This window comes from Triturus cristatus, chromosome 8 (genome assembly GCF_964204655.1).
Source record: "Triturus cristatus chromosome 8, aTriCri1.1, whole genome shotgun sequence".
In the NCBI taxonomy this organism is placed as follows: domain Eukaryota; kingdom Metazoa; phylum Chordata; class Amphibia; order Caudata; family Salamandridae; genus Triturus; species Triturus cristatus.
In genome coordinates, this window is record NC_140591.1 from 1,422,795,238 (window position 1) to 1,422,813,010 (window position 17,773).

The 17,773-nt window shown below is 48.7% G+C and overlaps 1 protein-coding gene across 1 annotated transcript; it reads left to right on the top strand.

Moving 5' to 3' along the window:
- The first annotated feature begins 9,820 nt into the window (after positions 1–9,820).
- LOC146805856 (leukotriene B4 receptor 1-like) lies at positions 9,821–11,237 on the top strand. Its single transcript, XM_085620559.1, has 2 exons — positions 9,821–10,708; positions 11,013–11,237. Exons 1-2 carry the CDS (start codon positions 9,836–9,838, stop codon positions 11,235–11,237), a joined length of 1,098 nt encoding a protein of 365 aa, XP_085476685.1. The 5' UTR covers positions 9,821–9,835.
- Positions 11,238–17,773: the final 6,536 nt, after the last annotated feature.

Here is a 17,773-nt window from a genome sequence, read left to right on the forward strand (position 1 = left end):
TGGCAGGTATGTGTGCCAGGGTTGATCTGCATCACTTCTGTTCGATGACGAGCTTGGATTGTTGCTTGAATCATGTCAGGTGTGCAGGCTGTGGGAATAAATAGAGCCTAGTTTGTGTAGCCACACCCCTTCACATGACTTCTCTGACTTTATATGTCGTGAAATGCTTTTCAGCATCAACTCTTCCCCACGTCTGGCATGTGATGTGGCATATGCCACAGGGTGTCGCAGCCTGATCTCCCACAGCCCTACTGTTCACTAAGCTGCACTAAAAAATGCTACTCCATTGTCCCCGCCTACGGTTGTTGTTCGTTTTTTAGGTTTCACCTGCATAGTGCTTGCACTGTGCTTGTGAAATCTATTGTATTTAATATATCTTATAAGAGATTTACACCCCGCCTTCACTTCTGATTGGTCCATGCGCTTGCCAGTTTGCTTTCCTCTGTTACTATTGGATGTAAGCCATTCTCCCTTCCATGCCTATCGTATCAGTTTCCTGTGGACCAATTACTTATCCCCATCCACGTTGATGCTTTGTACTACTTTTTCTGTGTTAATGCTGCATACCGTTTACTTTCCCAGTCAGCGTGTTACAGATTGCTTTGTGTGCTTTTGTTTACATATATCTTATTGCAAATGCCCTATGTTTTGCTTTTTTCTTAAACAATTTGTTTGTTTTTCCCACAAAATTAATGGGTCCGCTATCTGATTCTTTACTTTCACAGGTTGTAGGACCATTTAATTTTACTGATCTCGTGTAATGTGTACTTATGCCAAGCTTGGGCATGTGCCTTGCTCACCTCTTTTCATTTCTACATACTCTCCATCTGGGCATGTCCCTTCCCCATTCATCCCTACACCCGCCTGGACATGCCTGCATCACTCTCCTTATTTCTGTATAACCTTCACCTCGATTGCCATGCCCTAACCCTTCTCTAATTTCTACACCCCACCCCTGACACGTTCCTTGTCTCGTCCCCTCTATTCCTGTACCCTGTGGAATGCCCCTGCTCTGTTGCAATTAATGCACCCCTTACACTGACACCTCCTGCGTACAAAGGGAACAGCTTCCCTCCAGTACATCCCCACTCTAGCGCACCCCGACTCTTGCCCCCCAATCCAGTCTTGCATAATTTCTCAGGCCCCTTTCCTCCCTCACATCCTGTTCCTCCCCATGCCACAGTCTTCAGCTGCTCCCCTGTATTTCTTAAATAACCACACATGTTCTCTACCATCTTGCTTTACACTTCTGTATCCCCCCCCCCTTGCACACCCAGTGCCACCTGTCCTGTCCTCCAGTTCTTAATTTGAGCTGGTGTCTTCCAGGGCTCAGCACCGGCACTTCATCATCAACACTGGCGCTTTTCTAAGCACCAGTTAGGGTCACATTCATTTATTAGCAAAGATACATTGGGCTCGGGGTGATCAAGTGATTTGCCCAGAATCACAGGATGTTGAGCCGTAGAAGAGACTCAAAGCTGTTTCACCCAGCTCCGAAGACGGCAGCCCTGGCCATTACACCACATCCTCTTCCCACTTTCATGGCCACTAGTTGGTTCTATTTTAGGCAGCGCTAGGAGGAGAAATGGGTTGGTGCCAGCTGCCTCCTGACGAGAGCCCCAGCACTTATTTTTTACAAATTAACCACTGCTGTCCTCACGCTTTGTCTACTCTCCTTTCATTTAAAATTGCTACTTACCCCTCCCTCATCTCAAATGTGAGCCTTTAGTGGTGCAAAGAGGGGGTGGGAGGTGCCTGGGTCTCTGCTCCACCGCTGTCTCCTGTAACTGTTCATGGGAGTCCAGGGCGCAGAACTTTTACTCTTCAATGTGTACTCACTGCTCACACTTTACACAATGATGCCACATGTATGTGGGCGGTAACCAGCCAGCATGCAACATGTGCTGCTCTGCGGCTCTTTTAGCAAGATTTAGGGCCGCAATGCCCTACTGTTTACTTTTAGAAGCTGTGTTCAACCTATTTCCCACCAACAACCCTCCTGTTAAACGCACAGGAGTCCTGCCCGGTTATTTCTGGTTAGAATGCACTTTTTTTTGTAATGATCCAAACCGTTTACTTTTATGGTCTATGTGCATTGAACATTTTAAATATTATTGTGTGGCCTGCAGAAGCCGCAGAAAAACATTTCTATTGTTTAGCTTAGAAAGCTTTATTAAACAGGTAAAAAAACAAGGTACACAATTATAGTAAAGAGCAAAAAAAAAAAAAAATCCAGAGGATAGCAAAGCAAATCAATAGAAAACAAAGGATGAAAAACCTAATACATCATACATTGTTAGGGTCAAATACCAATGTTAAAAATGAAATACAAACAAAGAGTACCATAATAAATTAGAATTTTTGCTTTTGAATTTTAAAGATCAAAGAAGGGGAGAGAAAAAGAAAAGGAGGAGGAAAGAAAAAGAGAAGAAAAGAGGAGAAAGGAAAAGGAAGCGAGAATATAAAAGCTAAAAGGTATCGGCAACCTTATCATATAATCTAGTACAATTTACCGATGACAGAAAATATAGAATCGCAAATAGCAATATATATCTATAAAACATGAACATTATAAAAAAGGAATAAACGCAGCACTCATGGCGGCTGAAAAACATAGTTACTGTCTTTGGCACGCAATGCAGAGGAAGAAATGTAATTAGTGAGAGGAGACCAGAAGGATTCCTTTCGAATAAGTTGCTGCAAGGTGGTCACAGAAGCTCTATCGAGCCGGTGACGATGACATAAAAGATTACACCAGGCAGAGAAGGAGACCTTGGAGGCATCCTTCCACTTAGAAGTTATAACCTGAAAAGCTAAAGCAATGCACAAATCTACCAAAGAGCCTAGTTTACGAATGCCCAACCAACGTATGGAATTACTGCCCAAAAAATGGAATGGATATCAAAGGGAAAATTTATAGGAGATAAGTCAGGACTGAATTTGGAAACAGCTACTGGGGTTAAAAATGATCTCTGATAAAAAATAATAGGGAGTTTGAGTGGTACTGGCGTTGCATGAGGTATGATGTATCCGAGCCCAAATGGAATTCCATGTGTGTATAGAAAGAGTATGTTGTAAATCCGTTTTCCATAAAAGTTCAATTTTGGCTATTTTATGGATTATTTTTATCAAATTGTATGTTATTGTTGAAATTCTTTTATGGTTTTTTCTTCTTCAAAAACCGAATATAGAAGATTTATTATTATTATTATTATGGGACGAATGGGGAGAGAAACCTAGAGAAATTTGTATATGTGAGAGGCCCGAACAGAAAGGGAAGTAGATAATGCTAGCGAAGGAGGGGGTTCAGAAGAAGAGGAGGAAGTCTCAGAGAAAAGAGAAAGCTGTTGAGCTAAAATCATTCTCAAAGAGTCAAACTTAGGGAGGGAAGAAAACAGGTAAATCCTATTTAGACTGAGTCTCCTGGAAAGATAAAAGCTGCTGGTTATGCATTAGGTGTTTAACCTGTATAATCCCTTTGACAATCCAATCTTTCCAGAAGATAGTTCGATTAGAAATTGTAATGGATCTATTATGTCAAATAGAGGAATCCAGGAATAACTGGAGTGGTGAACGTGATTTAGAAAAAATCGGATAGAGGGTCGATATAAGATGAGGAATGGTAGGGGATTTGAAAGAGCGAGGAGGGCGAGTACAGCTGGCTAACGGAGAAAAAGGAAGTGGATGAATAACAAATTCCTCCAATTTATACCAAACAGAGATAGGAGGATCATCTGAAGAAGAGAGATAGGGCAGAACTTGACGAATTAAAAAGGAAGAGTGATATTGACGGAAATTGGGAAAGTTGACCCCTTCCCTATCTTTGGGAGCAGACAAAGCAGACGAAGAAATGCGAGCTTTCCAGTTATTCCAAAGAAATTTGCTCAAGATACTGGTAAGATTTTTTTATTTTTTTTAAAGGAAGTCATACTGGTAACATAGAAAGGTAGAAGTTAATGATTGGAAGCATCATCATCTTAGAAGTGTCCAGCCTACCCCACCAGGACAGAAATAAAGGAGACCATCTCTCAGTCATGCCAGAAATCTTTAATAAAATATCATCCAAGTTGAGTTGAACTGTTTTAGCAATTGAAGAAGAATATTTTATCCCTAAACAAGTGATATAATTAGTGTTGCATTTGAAGTTTGTCCCTTCAAACATACTACTAAGACAATATTTATTTAAGGGAAGAATTTCAGACTTGGAGAAATTTAGCTTGTAGCCAGACAAGGCAGCATAAGAAGACAGGAGGTCAATAAAAACGGGTAAAAAAGTAGAAGGATCAGACATATATAACAAAATATCGTCTGCACAGGCAGTGAACTTGACTTCAATAGATTTATGAGTAAAGCTCCAAAAAGCAGGGGAGTTCCTAAGGGAGTGAAGAAAAGGTTCGAGAGACAAAATAAAAAGCAAAGGAGACAGAGGGCAACGTTGGCGAGTGCCTCATTATAGAGTAAAATAAGGGGATTGAAAACCGTTAACGAAAACCGAAGTGGTGGGGGAGCAATACAACAAACTAATAAGAGATAAAATAACAGGACCAAAGCCATGCCATTTAAGAGAACGCATCATAAAAAGACAATGAATGCGGTCAAAAGCTTTCTCCGCATCTTCGGTAATAGGTGCAACCGGGGAGGAGCTTTTGGAAGCAAGATGTATAATGTTTAAAGGAAATAATCCCTATTCTAAGACAATGGGGCTCAAAAGATGCCAGTCAGAACTCCTGAAAAGTTCCAGAAGCAAGAGTGAGTTAGCATAAGCCAATCAATAATTAATAATTGCAGAATCTCCCATGAAGGGAAATAAAGAATAGAGCAAATAAGTCTTGGCAAAGCCAATGAGTCAAAGCAAAAATCAGAATGGAACTAAACCTACATCTAATCTGCCTACGTCTGCCTACGTTCTGCTCTCCATCAAAGTGCCCTCTCCTTCACTGCATCTATAAATCACTTCTGCCCTCTCCTTTATTTCTGCGTCGGAGTCTGAAACTCTTCTGCAGCTTTGCATCTCTAAATCTCTGTGTGTTGGGGGGCGTGGAATAGATGGCGGCGGAGTGAGACGTGTTTCCCTGTCTCTCCGGCGCCGCCCGATTTTAGCTTTGGATATCGTCCCTCCTGGTGCCCATCGAAGCTGGACGATGTGCCCTGCTGTGTTCGCTGCCCATCCTGCCATCGTTGGTGCGCTTCTTTTGGTGTACAGAAGCGTTTTTCTAGCTCCTCGAGGCGGTCCGGCCCCGGCCTTGCTGCGGCCCGGCAGCCTTGGTGGATCGGGGCCGCCTCAGCGATCCTCCACCCTGTGTGCATCGGCAGCTTCGGGGGCGCCTGTTGGCACAGCGGAGTAGGTGCCTGTGCAGGTTCGGGGTCGACAGCCTCCGCGGCCCGGCGACGGCGCGACATCAGCGGTGGGGCCTGCCCCGCGGCCGCCATTTGCCTGCCTGGAAGATCCGGCCCGCGCCACCCTGCTTCGGCGGCCCTTGGTGAGAAGCGGTGGCGCTTGATTTCCCGGTGCGCAGAGGGGGCATAGCGGCGAGGCAGGGGTGAGTGTGGCCCAGCGCTACAGCGATGAGGAGTGCAGGGGCAGCGGCTGCTGAGTGGCGATTTTCGGTCCGCGGGCCAGCGGACGGAGTGCTGCGCGATTAGCAGAGGGAGCGAGGGGCCTCTCTGAGGGCCCTGATTTGGATTTGCTGATTAGGTCGGCCCTTACCTCTCCCCTGTTTGGCTGTACTGGAGCGGCAGCTGCAGTTGTGGGCACGCCCCGCGCGGTCATTCCCTGGGCCTGGCAGGGGTTTAGGGCCTGGGAGACCTGCGCTGTTGCCTTTAAGAGACCTACCTTCGGCCCGCGAGTCGGCGGATTGCGGCTGCCTGCTGTGAGTGAGGGCTGGGGGTCCGCCGGAAAAGTTTGCTGGGGCCTGCTGCTTTGAGTGGTCCCACTCTCAGCGCGTGTGCAGAGAGGATTGGCCGGCGGGTGCGAAGAGGCATCTGCCCCCACAGTGGTGGTGCTCGGGCCGTATATCGGCAGCCGGTGTTGTGGTGGATGACCCGGCAGGCGAACGAAGGGGGCCCCTCTGCGTGCTGTGGGGCATTCCTTGGATGTGGAGTCTCCCTGCCCCTCCCCCCCTACTGCTTTGAAGGCTCTGCTGGACTGGTCGCTCCCTCAGGGGTTTCAGCTGGTTGTAGGGGCCTGGAGCATCAGGAGCAGCAGGGGCTTTTGGCGCCTCGGTGGGGGCCTGCCTTGGCTGTTCCCTGCGCACGTTGCGGGGTTCTGGCTGGGAGAGTCCCGGGAACAGTGCCGGCATGCAGGCCTCTTTCTTGTTCCGGGTATATCTCCCTGCTGCGCATTGGACTTTGACTCATCTCTCTGAGGATTGTCTAGTGGGCCAGTTGGTCCGGTGCATTGGTAGCTTGTTGGTTTCCCTTTGTACTGGGTCTGGATTTTGCTGGGGGTGGGCTTCGGCCTTGCTATTTGGAGGGTTGTTTTCGCCTTTTGCTATGCCCCCAGTACCTCTACGTGGGCACTTGCCCTGGCCAACATGTCTTCCGCCAGGAATAGGCGTGATAAGCCCCTGAAGGATCTCCTGCAGAAATCGGCGGGTCCGTCCGCCTTCCAATAGAGCCCCCACTCGCCGCAGCCCGAGGATAGTGATCAGCCGGCGACCAAAGCTTTTATGATCGACTTATTCTCGGCCATTAAAGAGGATATTCTGGAGCTCTGCTCCCAGCTCTCCTCCGACCTGCGTGAGGTGCGGCGCGACGTGGATGCCATTGGGGAACGAGTCGCTACCCTGGAGGAGCACGATTTGGGGCAGGAGGACGATCTACACCAGCTCCAGCAGGATGTCATTTGCCTCAAGGAGCAAAACCTTGATTTACAAGCTCACGTTGAGGACTTGGAAAATCGTTCCCGACATAACAATATAAGAATCCGTGCCGTGCCATGTACAACCACAGCATGGATAGACTTGGTCTAAAACGTCATAGAGCGGCCTTGCCTGCAGGTAACAGCCGCATCTCCCGGAGACCTCTCTAAGCGCGGGGACACACCGATGGTGTAACCAAGCGCTCTATAAATGTATATATAAATAAATAAAGGGGAAGGGGATAACCTCCGTGAGTATGTCAGCCAGCTTTTTCGACAGATCCTGGGGGATGGCGGCGAACAGGAAATGCAGCTGGACCGCATCCACCGTGTTGGCTTGCCGAAAGGTGCTAAAGCTCCCCCACCGGACATACTGGTGTGTGTCCACGATTTCCAACTTAAGGAGCATATCTTTTGGAAGGCACGCGACCTTAATCCCGTGCGATTTCGGGGCCATCAACCAGCACTCTTCCAGGACTTAGCGGCTTCCACCCTGGTCAAGCGCAGGGAGTTTAAACCCATCACTAACCATCTCCGTGAGCAAGGCATCCCCTATTCGTGGGGCCACCCGTTCCGACTTCTTCACTGCTTTAGATATAAACCCATGTGATCACACACGCAGTGAGCTGTAAGATTCCTCTTTAGCTTTATTACAGAATTAAATTGAGAACAGATGTATGGCTGGATGAGACCTTGAACAGGTTTGCGACACGCTTTCCAAACACGAGGACCAGCACACTTTGAGGCCATGACCCCACACAGCTTTATAGCATTATTCTCTGTTGCCAAGGTCATCTTATTTAACGAGGTGTTAAGACTTCAGGTGTTTAATTCAAAATAAAACATCACCTTTGCTGAGGGATGCATAGACCTTCCTAACATATTGACACTGCTGCTTTGTCACCATCGAGGCGCTCCTTCCCCTCCTGCTCACATCGCTTCAGTATTGCTGATATGTCAGATGGATTATGTTTCAGGATCATAAAAATATAGCAGCCTGTTCACCGACTTGCAAAAATATAACAACCTACTGAGAATGTGCAATAAAGGTGTAAGAGGGAAGCGCGGATACTGCCCAAGAGACTATAGCCGTACCGCTAGGAGTTGTCAGACACAATGTGGCAGTGCCCGGACTGGTTCCTGAGATGCCCAGAGTGTCTTTCATCATAAGCCTTGAATCGGTGTTGTCACCCTTGATTACCTTTCCCCACACCTTGATCTTCTTTTCCTCTATTTTGGACCATTCGACTTTCCTTCCATGTCATGTCCTCCTCTCCCAGGATGAGCGGTCCCACTGTGGGAGACTACGGTTATTGGCCCTTCTGCTCTGCCGGTCTCCTCCCGGAAACATAGCGATTTTCTCCTATTAAATTTTTCAATGATTTTCCCTTCCTTTGACAGAAGTAAAGACTCTACCTTCTTCTTCTACTATTGCAAAGATTTACGTGGTCCGAGTCTTCCGGGTTTGCTAGCGGCAGGAGAGCCCTTCCTGATTCTCCCATTACAGGGCTGTTCATTTTCATTTTGGTAGTATAGGTAGATATTGTGCCCTTATGAATATCATGAAGTAGGGACTGGGACAATTGGACATTGACTGGCCAGGAGGTAACAACTATTTGTCTGCCTAAAACAAAATGAATGTTGATGGTAGATCTGGTGTAAGAAGTGGAAAAGATTTACTTTTTTAGCGATTTTGAGGCATTAACAATTGCTAGGATAGTTTCTATTTCTTGCTGCTAGGAAGAAAGAGCCCAGCCAATTGGGTATGAAGCCTTGATGCTGGTTGATATGTGTTTGTTGTATTGCTATGGCTCTTTCCGGCTTCTTTTCCAGAATAAGGAGGTCAGTGTTTGAGCACTTATTGGCTCGCTTGTAGTGTATTGACAAATTAGCGGGGAATATGTATATTGTGAATTCAGGCCAAGTTCCAGTGGTTTTGACGAGAGAAGTTTGATGATGGAAGAAGAGATGTTGATGACTTTATACCTGATACCTTGAAGGGAGTTTACATACACAAGGCTGTCTATTGTCAGCAGCTTAAATGCCTGCCTCTTTGGTATGACCTGGTGATGTCTGGTTGCCAGTTTTATTGTTGGTGAGGTTGATGTTGTTTCAATGAAGTATTTGTTGATGGCATTGTATTCCTGTAGACGGTGTGGACTGGCAGGAGCTAGCTGTATATGCATGCAGGCTGGCATGAACAGTTTGATTGCTGTCTTGGGATTGTATGACGATGGAAGTCTAATTTGGCTTGGGTGATTTCACATTTTCAAGTTGTGCATGCTGCTTTGAGAGGGATGAGGTCTCTGTGTGTGTCTGTTTCTTGCACCAGCGCTCTTATGATCAGTGAAATATTTTATCAGAGGACACTTCTTGGCAGTACCAAGGGCTTGAGGTATGTTGTTTTTGCTTCAGAGAGTGGTGTATCGACCTGTGGGCTGATGCAAGGTTTGGTGTCTTCAGCAGTGTGCTTGAAACTGATGTTGGTGCATCGGGGATTGATGTTAGTGACGCAATGGGAGAGTGTCGAAGGTTATGATGTTTTTCTGTTCGTGTTATGCAAAATCACATCATCTGAAGTGTGCTTTCGATTTAGCTTACCCTGTTACTGTCTGTCTCCTGCAGTCTCCCTTTTTTTTATCCTGATTTCATTCTTCATCAGCATGTTGATCAGTCTCTCCCCTACAGGGTCACCCTCTTGATCCTGAATTGCTCAGCTTATCATGCTAGTCCGTCTCTGAAGTAGTGTTTGCCACACCATAATCTTTTAATTTTTTTAAGACCATCCTATTGCACTGTCGCTCCCTGGCAGGCTCCCTTCTTTCTGATTGCACATTTCCTCAGCTTATCCTGTGAACCCTTTTCTCACTCAAACCTTACATTCTGAATTTCTTCAACTCATGCCTTAGATTCTCTGATGCCTTCTTATCCTCTCTCCATTTCTACTGCAGGAATAAGACACGACCAGGCACAGTCATGAACCACTGTGTGAAAAGCTTTGATAATGAGACCTTGGTCACCTCGTCTGTCTCCAGTATCTCAGGCACTGTCGTACTGCTGCTCGCTGCTCTCATTGGAGTACCTGGTAATGTCTTCATCATCTGGAGCATCCTTGGGAAGATGAGGGGCAAGGAAAAGTCTGGCACTTGTATTCTTATCCTCAACCTGGCCGTGGCCGATGGCACTGTGTTGATCCTGACACCGTTCTTCATCACATTTCTCATCATGAGGACGTGGGTTTTCTCCCGGGTCACGTGCAAGATTGTTTATTACCTCGCCTGCGTCAATATGTTTGCCAGCATTTTCATCATCACCTTGATGAGCCTCGATCGCTTGTTGGCCATCTCTCGACCCTGGACGGTGCAGTCAATCCGCAAGAAGCATGTGGCCAGGAAAGCTCTGCTGGGTATCTGGGTAGCATCCATGCTGCTGTCAATCCCAGCCTTTGCGTACCGCGAAGTAGTGGAAGAAGCAAACACCAAGATGCTGATCTGTGAGCCTTGCCATCCCTCTAGCCGCCACACCATCTTCCACTACTCCTTAGAGACTGTGGTAGCATTTTTAGTCCCTCTAGCGATTATTTGTACGAGCTATGCTCTCATCTTACGGAAACTGAAGGCCACAAAGTTCCGGCGGCGGGTCCATACTGAAAAACTAATCTTGGCCATCGTGTTGACCTTCACGTTGCTTTGGCTGCCTTACCATGTGGTCAGTGTTATTCAGGTGGCCTCCCAAATGGCCACAGGGAACATGGCAGGGAAGCTTAAGCATGCCTGGAAGGCAAGTCGAGCTTTAGCCACCACCCTGGCCTTCATCAGCTTCAGCATTAACCCAGTGCTTTATGCCTTTGTAATATTTCATAATATAAATGATGGGTCCTTGGGTTGCTGCATCCAGATGTAAGTTTATTTTCATTAATCAGGAATCAATGTACAGGATACAGGCCCCAGTTAAGATACAGTTAAAGCTCAGTTAAGGCCCAGTTTAAAACCCAATTAAGCCCCACCGGGAGCAGCTGCCCTGCTGCTCAGCCTCAGATCTAACTGGCAGTAGAATCAAACATACACAAAAGGAACTCTTGGGTGACATCACAGGTACAGGCTGAGGGGCTTAGAACAAACACAGAAGAAGGACAGAGGAGAAGGAAAAGCAGGATGTAACAGCCTTTGCGGCCGGCAACTTCATCAGGGTATTTGGTATGAACTTCATTGTCAAGTTGCTTGAGGGCACAGTTGGGGAGCTGCACCGGAGAACCAAATCCCAAAGGGACCTGGAAAAGGACTTAGTCAATGATGCCAGCACGGGAGTTGAATTCCAGGAGTTTAATAGAGACAACATACTAGACATCTCCCCATCTACCAAACTTCCTCCAGCTTGAAGAGCCAACACTAATGGGAACCATCACACAACATGTTCATCTCAGACAGGGATAAATAGCACACAAAAATGCTTCACCCACATGGAAAAGTCAATAGCAGAGTATATGTCTGAGAAAGAGTGAAGTGGAAATCTCAAGCTCATAGGCCTTTTCCAAAGAGGGATTTAACTTAGTCTGGTACCTAAAGCAATGACAGGGAAATCCTTGATTACATATTTGTGGCTGGAAAAATGCACATTAATTGACACTATCGCCTAAGAAAGTGGAAGGGAAATGCCAGAATATACCTATGGTCTGTCACTGGAAGGGTACTCTCTTCTGAGATATTGATAGCGAAATCCTGCACAGAAATGTTAAGCCTTTTAAATTGTCCTTGCCATACCATGCACCAAGGGACAGTGGCATATAAATACTGTACCAGACAATGGCCCTCCTCTGGAGTGGGTGTTCTCTGTCTAACTTAGAATACTGGCGATAGTGGACGTTCTCTCTTACAAATCACATTATCTCACAGTACATGTCTTGGAACAATGGCAGATCCCAGACACTCCACCGATCCTACATGGAACGCTAGGAAATTCTGAGAATTGCTTTGTCTCATATAGTGATAAGTAGGACAGTGATATGACTTTCAGATGATGGACTCCTGCAACTTTCTTGAATAAGGACCCAAATTGTGTCACCTAAGCAGATGCACGCAAGTCCTGCACTGGAAACTCTTGCGGCCTTCAGATCCAATTGCAGATGTTCTCCAACAGTTTCGCACATGTTGGCTTTCCTTTCACTTCTGACCTTGGAGCAGTGGTGCCCATACATAATATTTTTAATGGCCGGAGTCATCAGTGAATGTGTACTACCCGTACATAAGATTTTTAATGGCCGGAGTCATCAGTGAATGTGTACTACCCACATCTCTGCAAACATTGCCACATCATCTCTCTTCTCCGTTATTGCACTTTGACATTGAGGTGATTCCATCCCTAAGAGACAACACCTGCACTGCCTAACCTAAACCTAGAAAGGGTTCTGGTCGCATTCCCTTCGTCCTTTTTTCCTCAAGGTAAAAACCAAGGCCTATTCCTCCAGCTCTCTCAAGAACCTCTGATACCTTGTACCCATGCGGAGCAGACACAAGACTACATAGAATAACAATATTATTTTTCAAGAACGAGATACGTGCCCTTTTTTGGCATTAATTGTTTTCAGGGCGGGCTTTAACACTGGTGGCGCCCTCTGCGACAATGTATGTTGGCGCCCCCCCCAGTGACCAACTCTGCTATGGATTCCCTCACTAGCACCCTTTAACAGGGCCCCTCAAGTCTCCATAGCCACTGACTCTCAGATTCATTTAGTTTTCTAGCACCACTTATACAGGTGTAAGGTGTCAGAGCACTTTACATCATGCACACATTGTACAGAGACAATCATATGTGTGTAAATCAGTGTATAGGAACTGTTACATTAGACAGGACTACAAGGTGTAGGAGTCACATGTCATTGATACTGGTAGGCAAATTAGTTTAAGAGTCCTTATTCTGGAAAAGTACAATTTCAGAATTTAAAAGGTAACACAATTATAAATAAAAAATAATAAGAATTGTTTTCTACCCAAATGAACCCTTTTGGCAAGATCAGAATAATGAAAGACTGAGCAAAAAACATAAAGCTCTAATATATACCTTGAAGTTTGCATGCAGCTCTTTGATGACAGTTAATAGCTCAATGTTCTGTATTAGGATTTTGACTTATATACTGCAAGTAACAATAGGATCCCTCTTACAGAAACAGTAGCACACTGACCTATTTACATTATATGCACTTTGTGATCTGCATGATACATGTTCTTTGGAGACGGCATTTTAACCCCGGCGCTACCTTACCATGAGTCAAAACATCCACTAGACAAACTTCCGGCCTCTTTCCAGGAACACGATTAATCACCGGAGTTATCTTGACATCTTAATTGATGCCTGAAATTGCTGGAGGCCAGGACCACAGCAGCACGTGCTTTTAAAATGATAATATAGTTGCAAAAATTACGCCCCCACCCCAATTCAGCACCCGGTGCGGTGGCACCGATCGCACCGCCCTAGAGCCGGCCCTGATTATTTTACACCCATAAATAGGTTATAGTATATGTTAACTATGTGTTGCTTTCAGGAACTTGATCCCAGTTGGCTGTTGATTAACCAGGAAGGGGCTCAATCCCAGAATCTAGGCAGATGCACTGTGGAGTCCTCCATGTTTTGCGCTAGGATGGTTGGGAGGTCCTCTTCTCAGTTTAGGTGCAGCAGTGCCACCAGGCGGCAGTAGCAAAGTTCAGCAGATCTCATATCCCAGCCACACTGTTGCTGTTCTTAACTGACTCCACATTTCTCTGTGGGTCGACTCCCAATACTTGAGAACGCAGAGAGGTAAGTATTTTTGTTAGAGCTTCTAGGGGTCACTTTCCCACCGCTGTAGCTCCGCCTAGCCTGTCTTCTCTGCCGCCTGATTGACGCCTTCTCCCCCCTCCAGATCGGCGCTCTTCTGCCCTGCACGAGCGCCGCCTGGATTGCCTGTGACCTGCTTTGTGCCCCGTGTGCCTGCCCGCCCCCCTTCTCTTTTCTGTATCCCTGGTGTGAGAGGATTGAGTAAGTGGTTTTCTCCTGTCTTTAGTTTGGTTTCTTGGTTCTTCGCCGACTTTCCCGCCGCTGCCTCCCATGCGGCTCCACCCCCCCTGCACCCATTGGACCCTCCCTCCCACCTCCCAGCTGACCCCTCCTCCCCTCCCTCCCTCTTATGGGGAGCGCTGCGCGGCCGCGCCGCTGGCGCGCCAACGGCAAGCCCATCTGCGCTCGTCCGCGCCTGGACCGCGCCCAGCGCCAGGACCCCTGGTCCTCGCCAGAGCCAGCCTAGCCAACAGAGATACGACACCACCACCCTCCACGCACTCAAAACCGGCCGACAGCCAGCCTGCTACCAAGCCACTCCGAAACGCACCCACGGAGCATTCACCTGCCACGCCTGCAACTTCACCTGCACCCATTCCTGCACCCCACCCGCCAAGCCAGACTCCAGCACCGATCACCTCAAGTGCATCCTGCTCAACACCCGCTCCATCCACAGGCACGCCATCGAACTCTGGAACCTGCTCGACGCAACCTCACCAGACGTCGCCTCCCTCACAGAGACATGGATGAACGCCTCCTCAGCTCCTGACATCGCCATAGCCATCCCGGATGGCTAGAAGATCGCCCGGAAGGACCGCATCAACCAAGCCGGAGGAGGCATCGCCATCATCCACAGGAACACCCTCCGGATCACGACCAACGCCGAAGACACCCTCACCGGCGCTGAACACCTTCACTTCCAGATACACACCGACCCCAAGACCACCCTCAGAGGCACCCTCGTCTACAGACCCCCGGGACCACGCACACAATTCAGCGAAGCCATCGCAGACTTCGTCAGCCCGCACGCCCTCACCTCCTCAGACTACATCCTCCTAGGAGACCTCAACTTCCACCTGGAAAACAACAACGACAGGAACACCTCCACCCTGCTAGACAACCTCGCCAACCTCGGCTCAAGCAACTGGTGAACACCCCGACCCACTACGCCGGCCACACGCTCGACCCCATCTTCTCCTCCAGCAAGCACATCTCCTTCAGCCACTCCACCAGACTACACTGGACAGACCACAGCTGCGTCCACTTCAACTTCATGAGAACCACAACCCACAACCACTCTCAACAGGTTCCCCGCAGAAGCTGGAGCAAGATCACCGCCAACCAGCTCACCACCTCCCTCAGCCAGAACCCCCCCAACAACACGAAGGACCCCAATGAAGCAGCCCGCAACCTCGACAATGGCTCACTAACTGCGCCGACGACCTCGCACCACTGAAAAACCCTCCCAGCAGACAGGGCAGCAAGAAAGCCTCCTGGTTCACCAACGACCTCAAAAACTCCAAGAAAACCTGCCGCACCCTCGAGAAAGCCTGGCGCCACGACCAAACAACAGAAAACATGACAGCCCTCAAGAACGCCACCCGCAAACACCACCAACTGATCTGCACCACCAAAAGGACCACATTCAAAGAACGACTGGACAACAACTCTGTTAGAGTCGGGGATCTCTGGTTGGCGCAAGGTTGCCCTTGTGTCAAGCAGGAACCCTCTCCTCCACGTCAGGGCGCAGGATAACCCCTCGCGAATGACCCTTGCTCACCCTCTAGGTGCGTGGCGTGAGCAGCCAAGGCGATTCCTCAGGCGTTGTTGGTTAAGTACTTATAATTACACACAGTAAATACATCAATCCCCCCAGAAACGGACACCAGACTTGGATATATATAAAAATACGTTTCTTTATGTAAAAATAAGGTATATATATCTCAGCAGACTTATCACAAGACCAATAACGTTTTCGCTAGGCCACCAGGTTATACAGTAGGCAAATGTTCTTGGTTCGTAGTTCCAAATGGATAGGTTGTAGTCTCTTTACTTGTAGTTCCAGTACTCACAGAGATCGGTTCCTGCGAACGGGGAAATAAGGCGTTGCGGGCCCCGAGCCCGATACTGGACTTCTTTCGTGATGTGGAGAGTCGGCACAGGTCGGTGCGACTCTCGGCTTGGGAAGTGTTCTTGGGTCCTCAATCAGCAGGTGTGGGCAAGTAGGCAGGCGCGGCCCGCGACCCGTTAGCACGGCGGTGCAGGAGGGTCTCCACAGCGGGGGCGGCGCGGCCCGAGATGTCCGGGGATAGCGAAGCGGGGTCACAGGGCACAGTCAGTGCAGCTGGATGACCCGGCGTAGATCACAGTCGTCGGACGGCTTCCGGCAGGAGGGGTGATAGCACGTTCAGCGCGCTCCAATGGCAGGCGGTGACAGGGGTGCAGGCGGCCTAGCCCGGGGACAGAGAGCGGCTCCGGACGGAGCGGGGCTCTCACGGGGTTGCGGCAGGCGAGCTCCTGAGTGTCACGGCCCTAGGAGGGGCGATGAGGGGCGCAGTCTCTTTTCCAGCGGGATGCACACACGGCTCGAATTGGAGGACGAGCAAGAAGCACGGAGAACCCACTGTTCCTGGGGTTCAGTTCAGGGGGCAAGCTCAGACCAAGCCCTTGGAGAATGTTCAAGCACAAAGTAGCAAAGTCTTTTCAGTAGTCTCTTCCTCTCCTTTCTCAGCAAGGCAGGCAGCAGGCCAGCTCCTCCAGCGTCTCCTTCTCCTTCTAGTCGGGCAGAGGTTCTTTGTGGTAAACAGGATTCTGATTTCTTAGGAGCCAGGCTCCTACTTTTATACCATGATTCTTTTGTTCTTTAGCGCCAGGGGGCCTGGGCCTGGCTCAGTCCAGTTCTGGAGCACTTTGTTATGGTGGCTCTGCTCTCGCCTTTCAGCAGCAGGGCAGAGACATCAGCCGCTCCACAGGGGGCGGCGCCGGCTTTGTGGTGGCAGAGCACAGGTCTATTCAAGAGTCAAGGTGTACTCCTCCCACCCATCCTGGTGTCATCTCCCGGCCCACCACCTGGCAGCCAACCTGTCTCTGGGGATCCCCCAACCCTGCTCCTTACTGTTGCTAGGCAGAACACACACACACACAGCAGAGGCGGACTGAGATGGTCAGGTCAGTAAATACTAACTTTCTAAAAGTAGTATTTACAAACCCAGGATATTAAAATAAACTTGACTACAAGAAGTATTTTATCATCCTGAGTTCAGGCATACTAAACTCGACACTCTACCGTGCTCTCTGAGTCCACCGGGGTCGCCGCGTTGGCGCGATCCCGGCAGCCCACTCTGGCCTACGGAGAGCAGGTAGCCTTCAATAGTGAAGAACGAAAAGGGCGGTAATTCACTACTAAGACATGCCACACACATCAGGGCATGTCCTACCTTATGCCTACAATGCACCCTGCCCTTGGGCCTACCAGAGGGGTGGCTAATATGTAGGTAAGGGAAGGTTTAGGGACTGGCAAGTGGGGGCACTTGCGCAGTCAGCGCGACGGTCCCGGACCGCGCACAGGGTCTGCGGTGGCAGACCCTAGACACATTTTACACAGCCGCTTCCGTGGGTGGCGCAACCAGCGCTGCAAGCCCACCAGCAGCATTGGCATCCACAAGCCCTGGCACCCCTGGTGCACTTTACTGGGGACTGACAGTGAATCCAATAACCCAATCATGAACATCAATTACAGGTACACTTTACCTAGGGAGCACTTGCACTGCGGCACGGATTAGCCGTGGCGCCGTGCCCTGAGCGGACAACACCAGCAAAACAATCGAGGCACACCATCAAAAAGTGGAAGGGAAACTCACGCCAAGGTGCCAGGTCTAACACGTGTCCCCTCCAGCTGAAATGTGGGGAGAACTACCCTTGCCCAGGGAGTTCCTCGTCACTAAGGCGGAAATACCTGGACAGACCGTCAGCGTTGGCGTGATCTGTACCAGGACGGTGTTCCACCGTAAAGTCCATACCCTGTAGGGAGATGGACCACCTCAACAGCTTTGGGTTTTCACCCCTCATTTGCATCAACCATCTGAGGGGCCTGTGGTCCGTCTG

Excerpts from the sequence above, each read along its gene's own strand:
- LOC146805856 (XM_085620559.1), top strand. The coding sequence starts at position 9,836 with ATGAACCACTGTGTGAAAAGCTTTGATAATGAGACCTTGGTCACCTCG. Across the intron at positions 10,709-11,012 it reads ACCCAGTGCTTTATGCCTTT|GATGTAACAGCCTTTGCGGC; the intron begins GTAATATTTCAT and ends AAGGAAAAGCAG.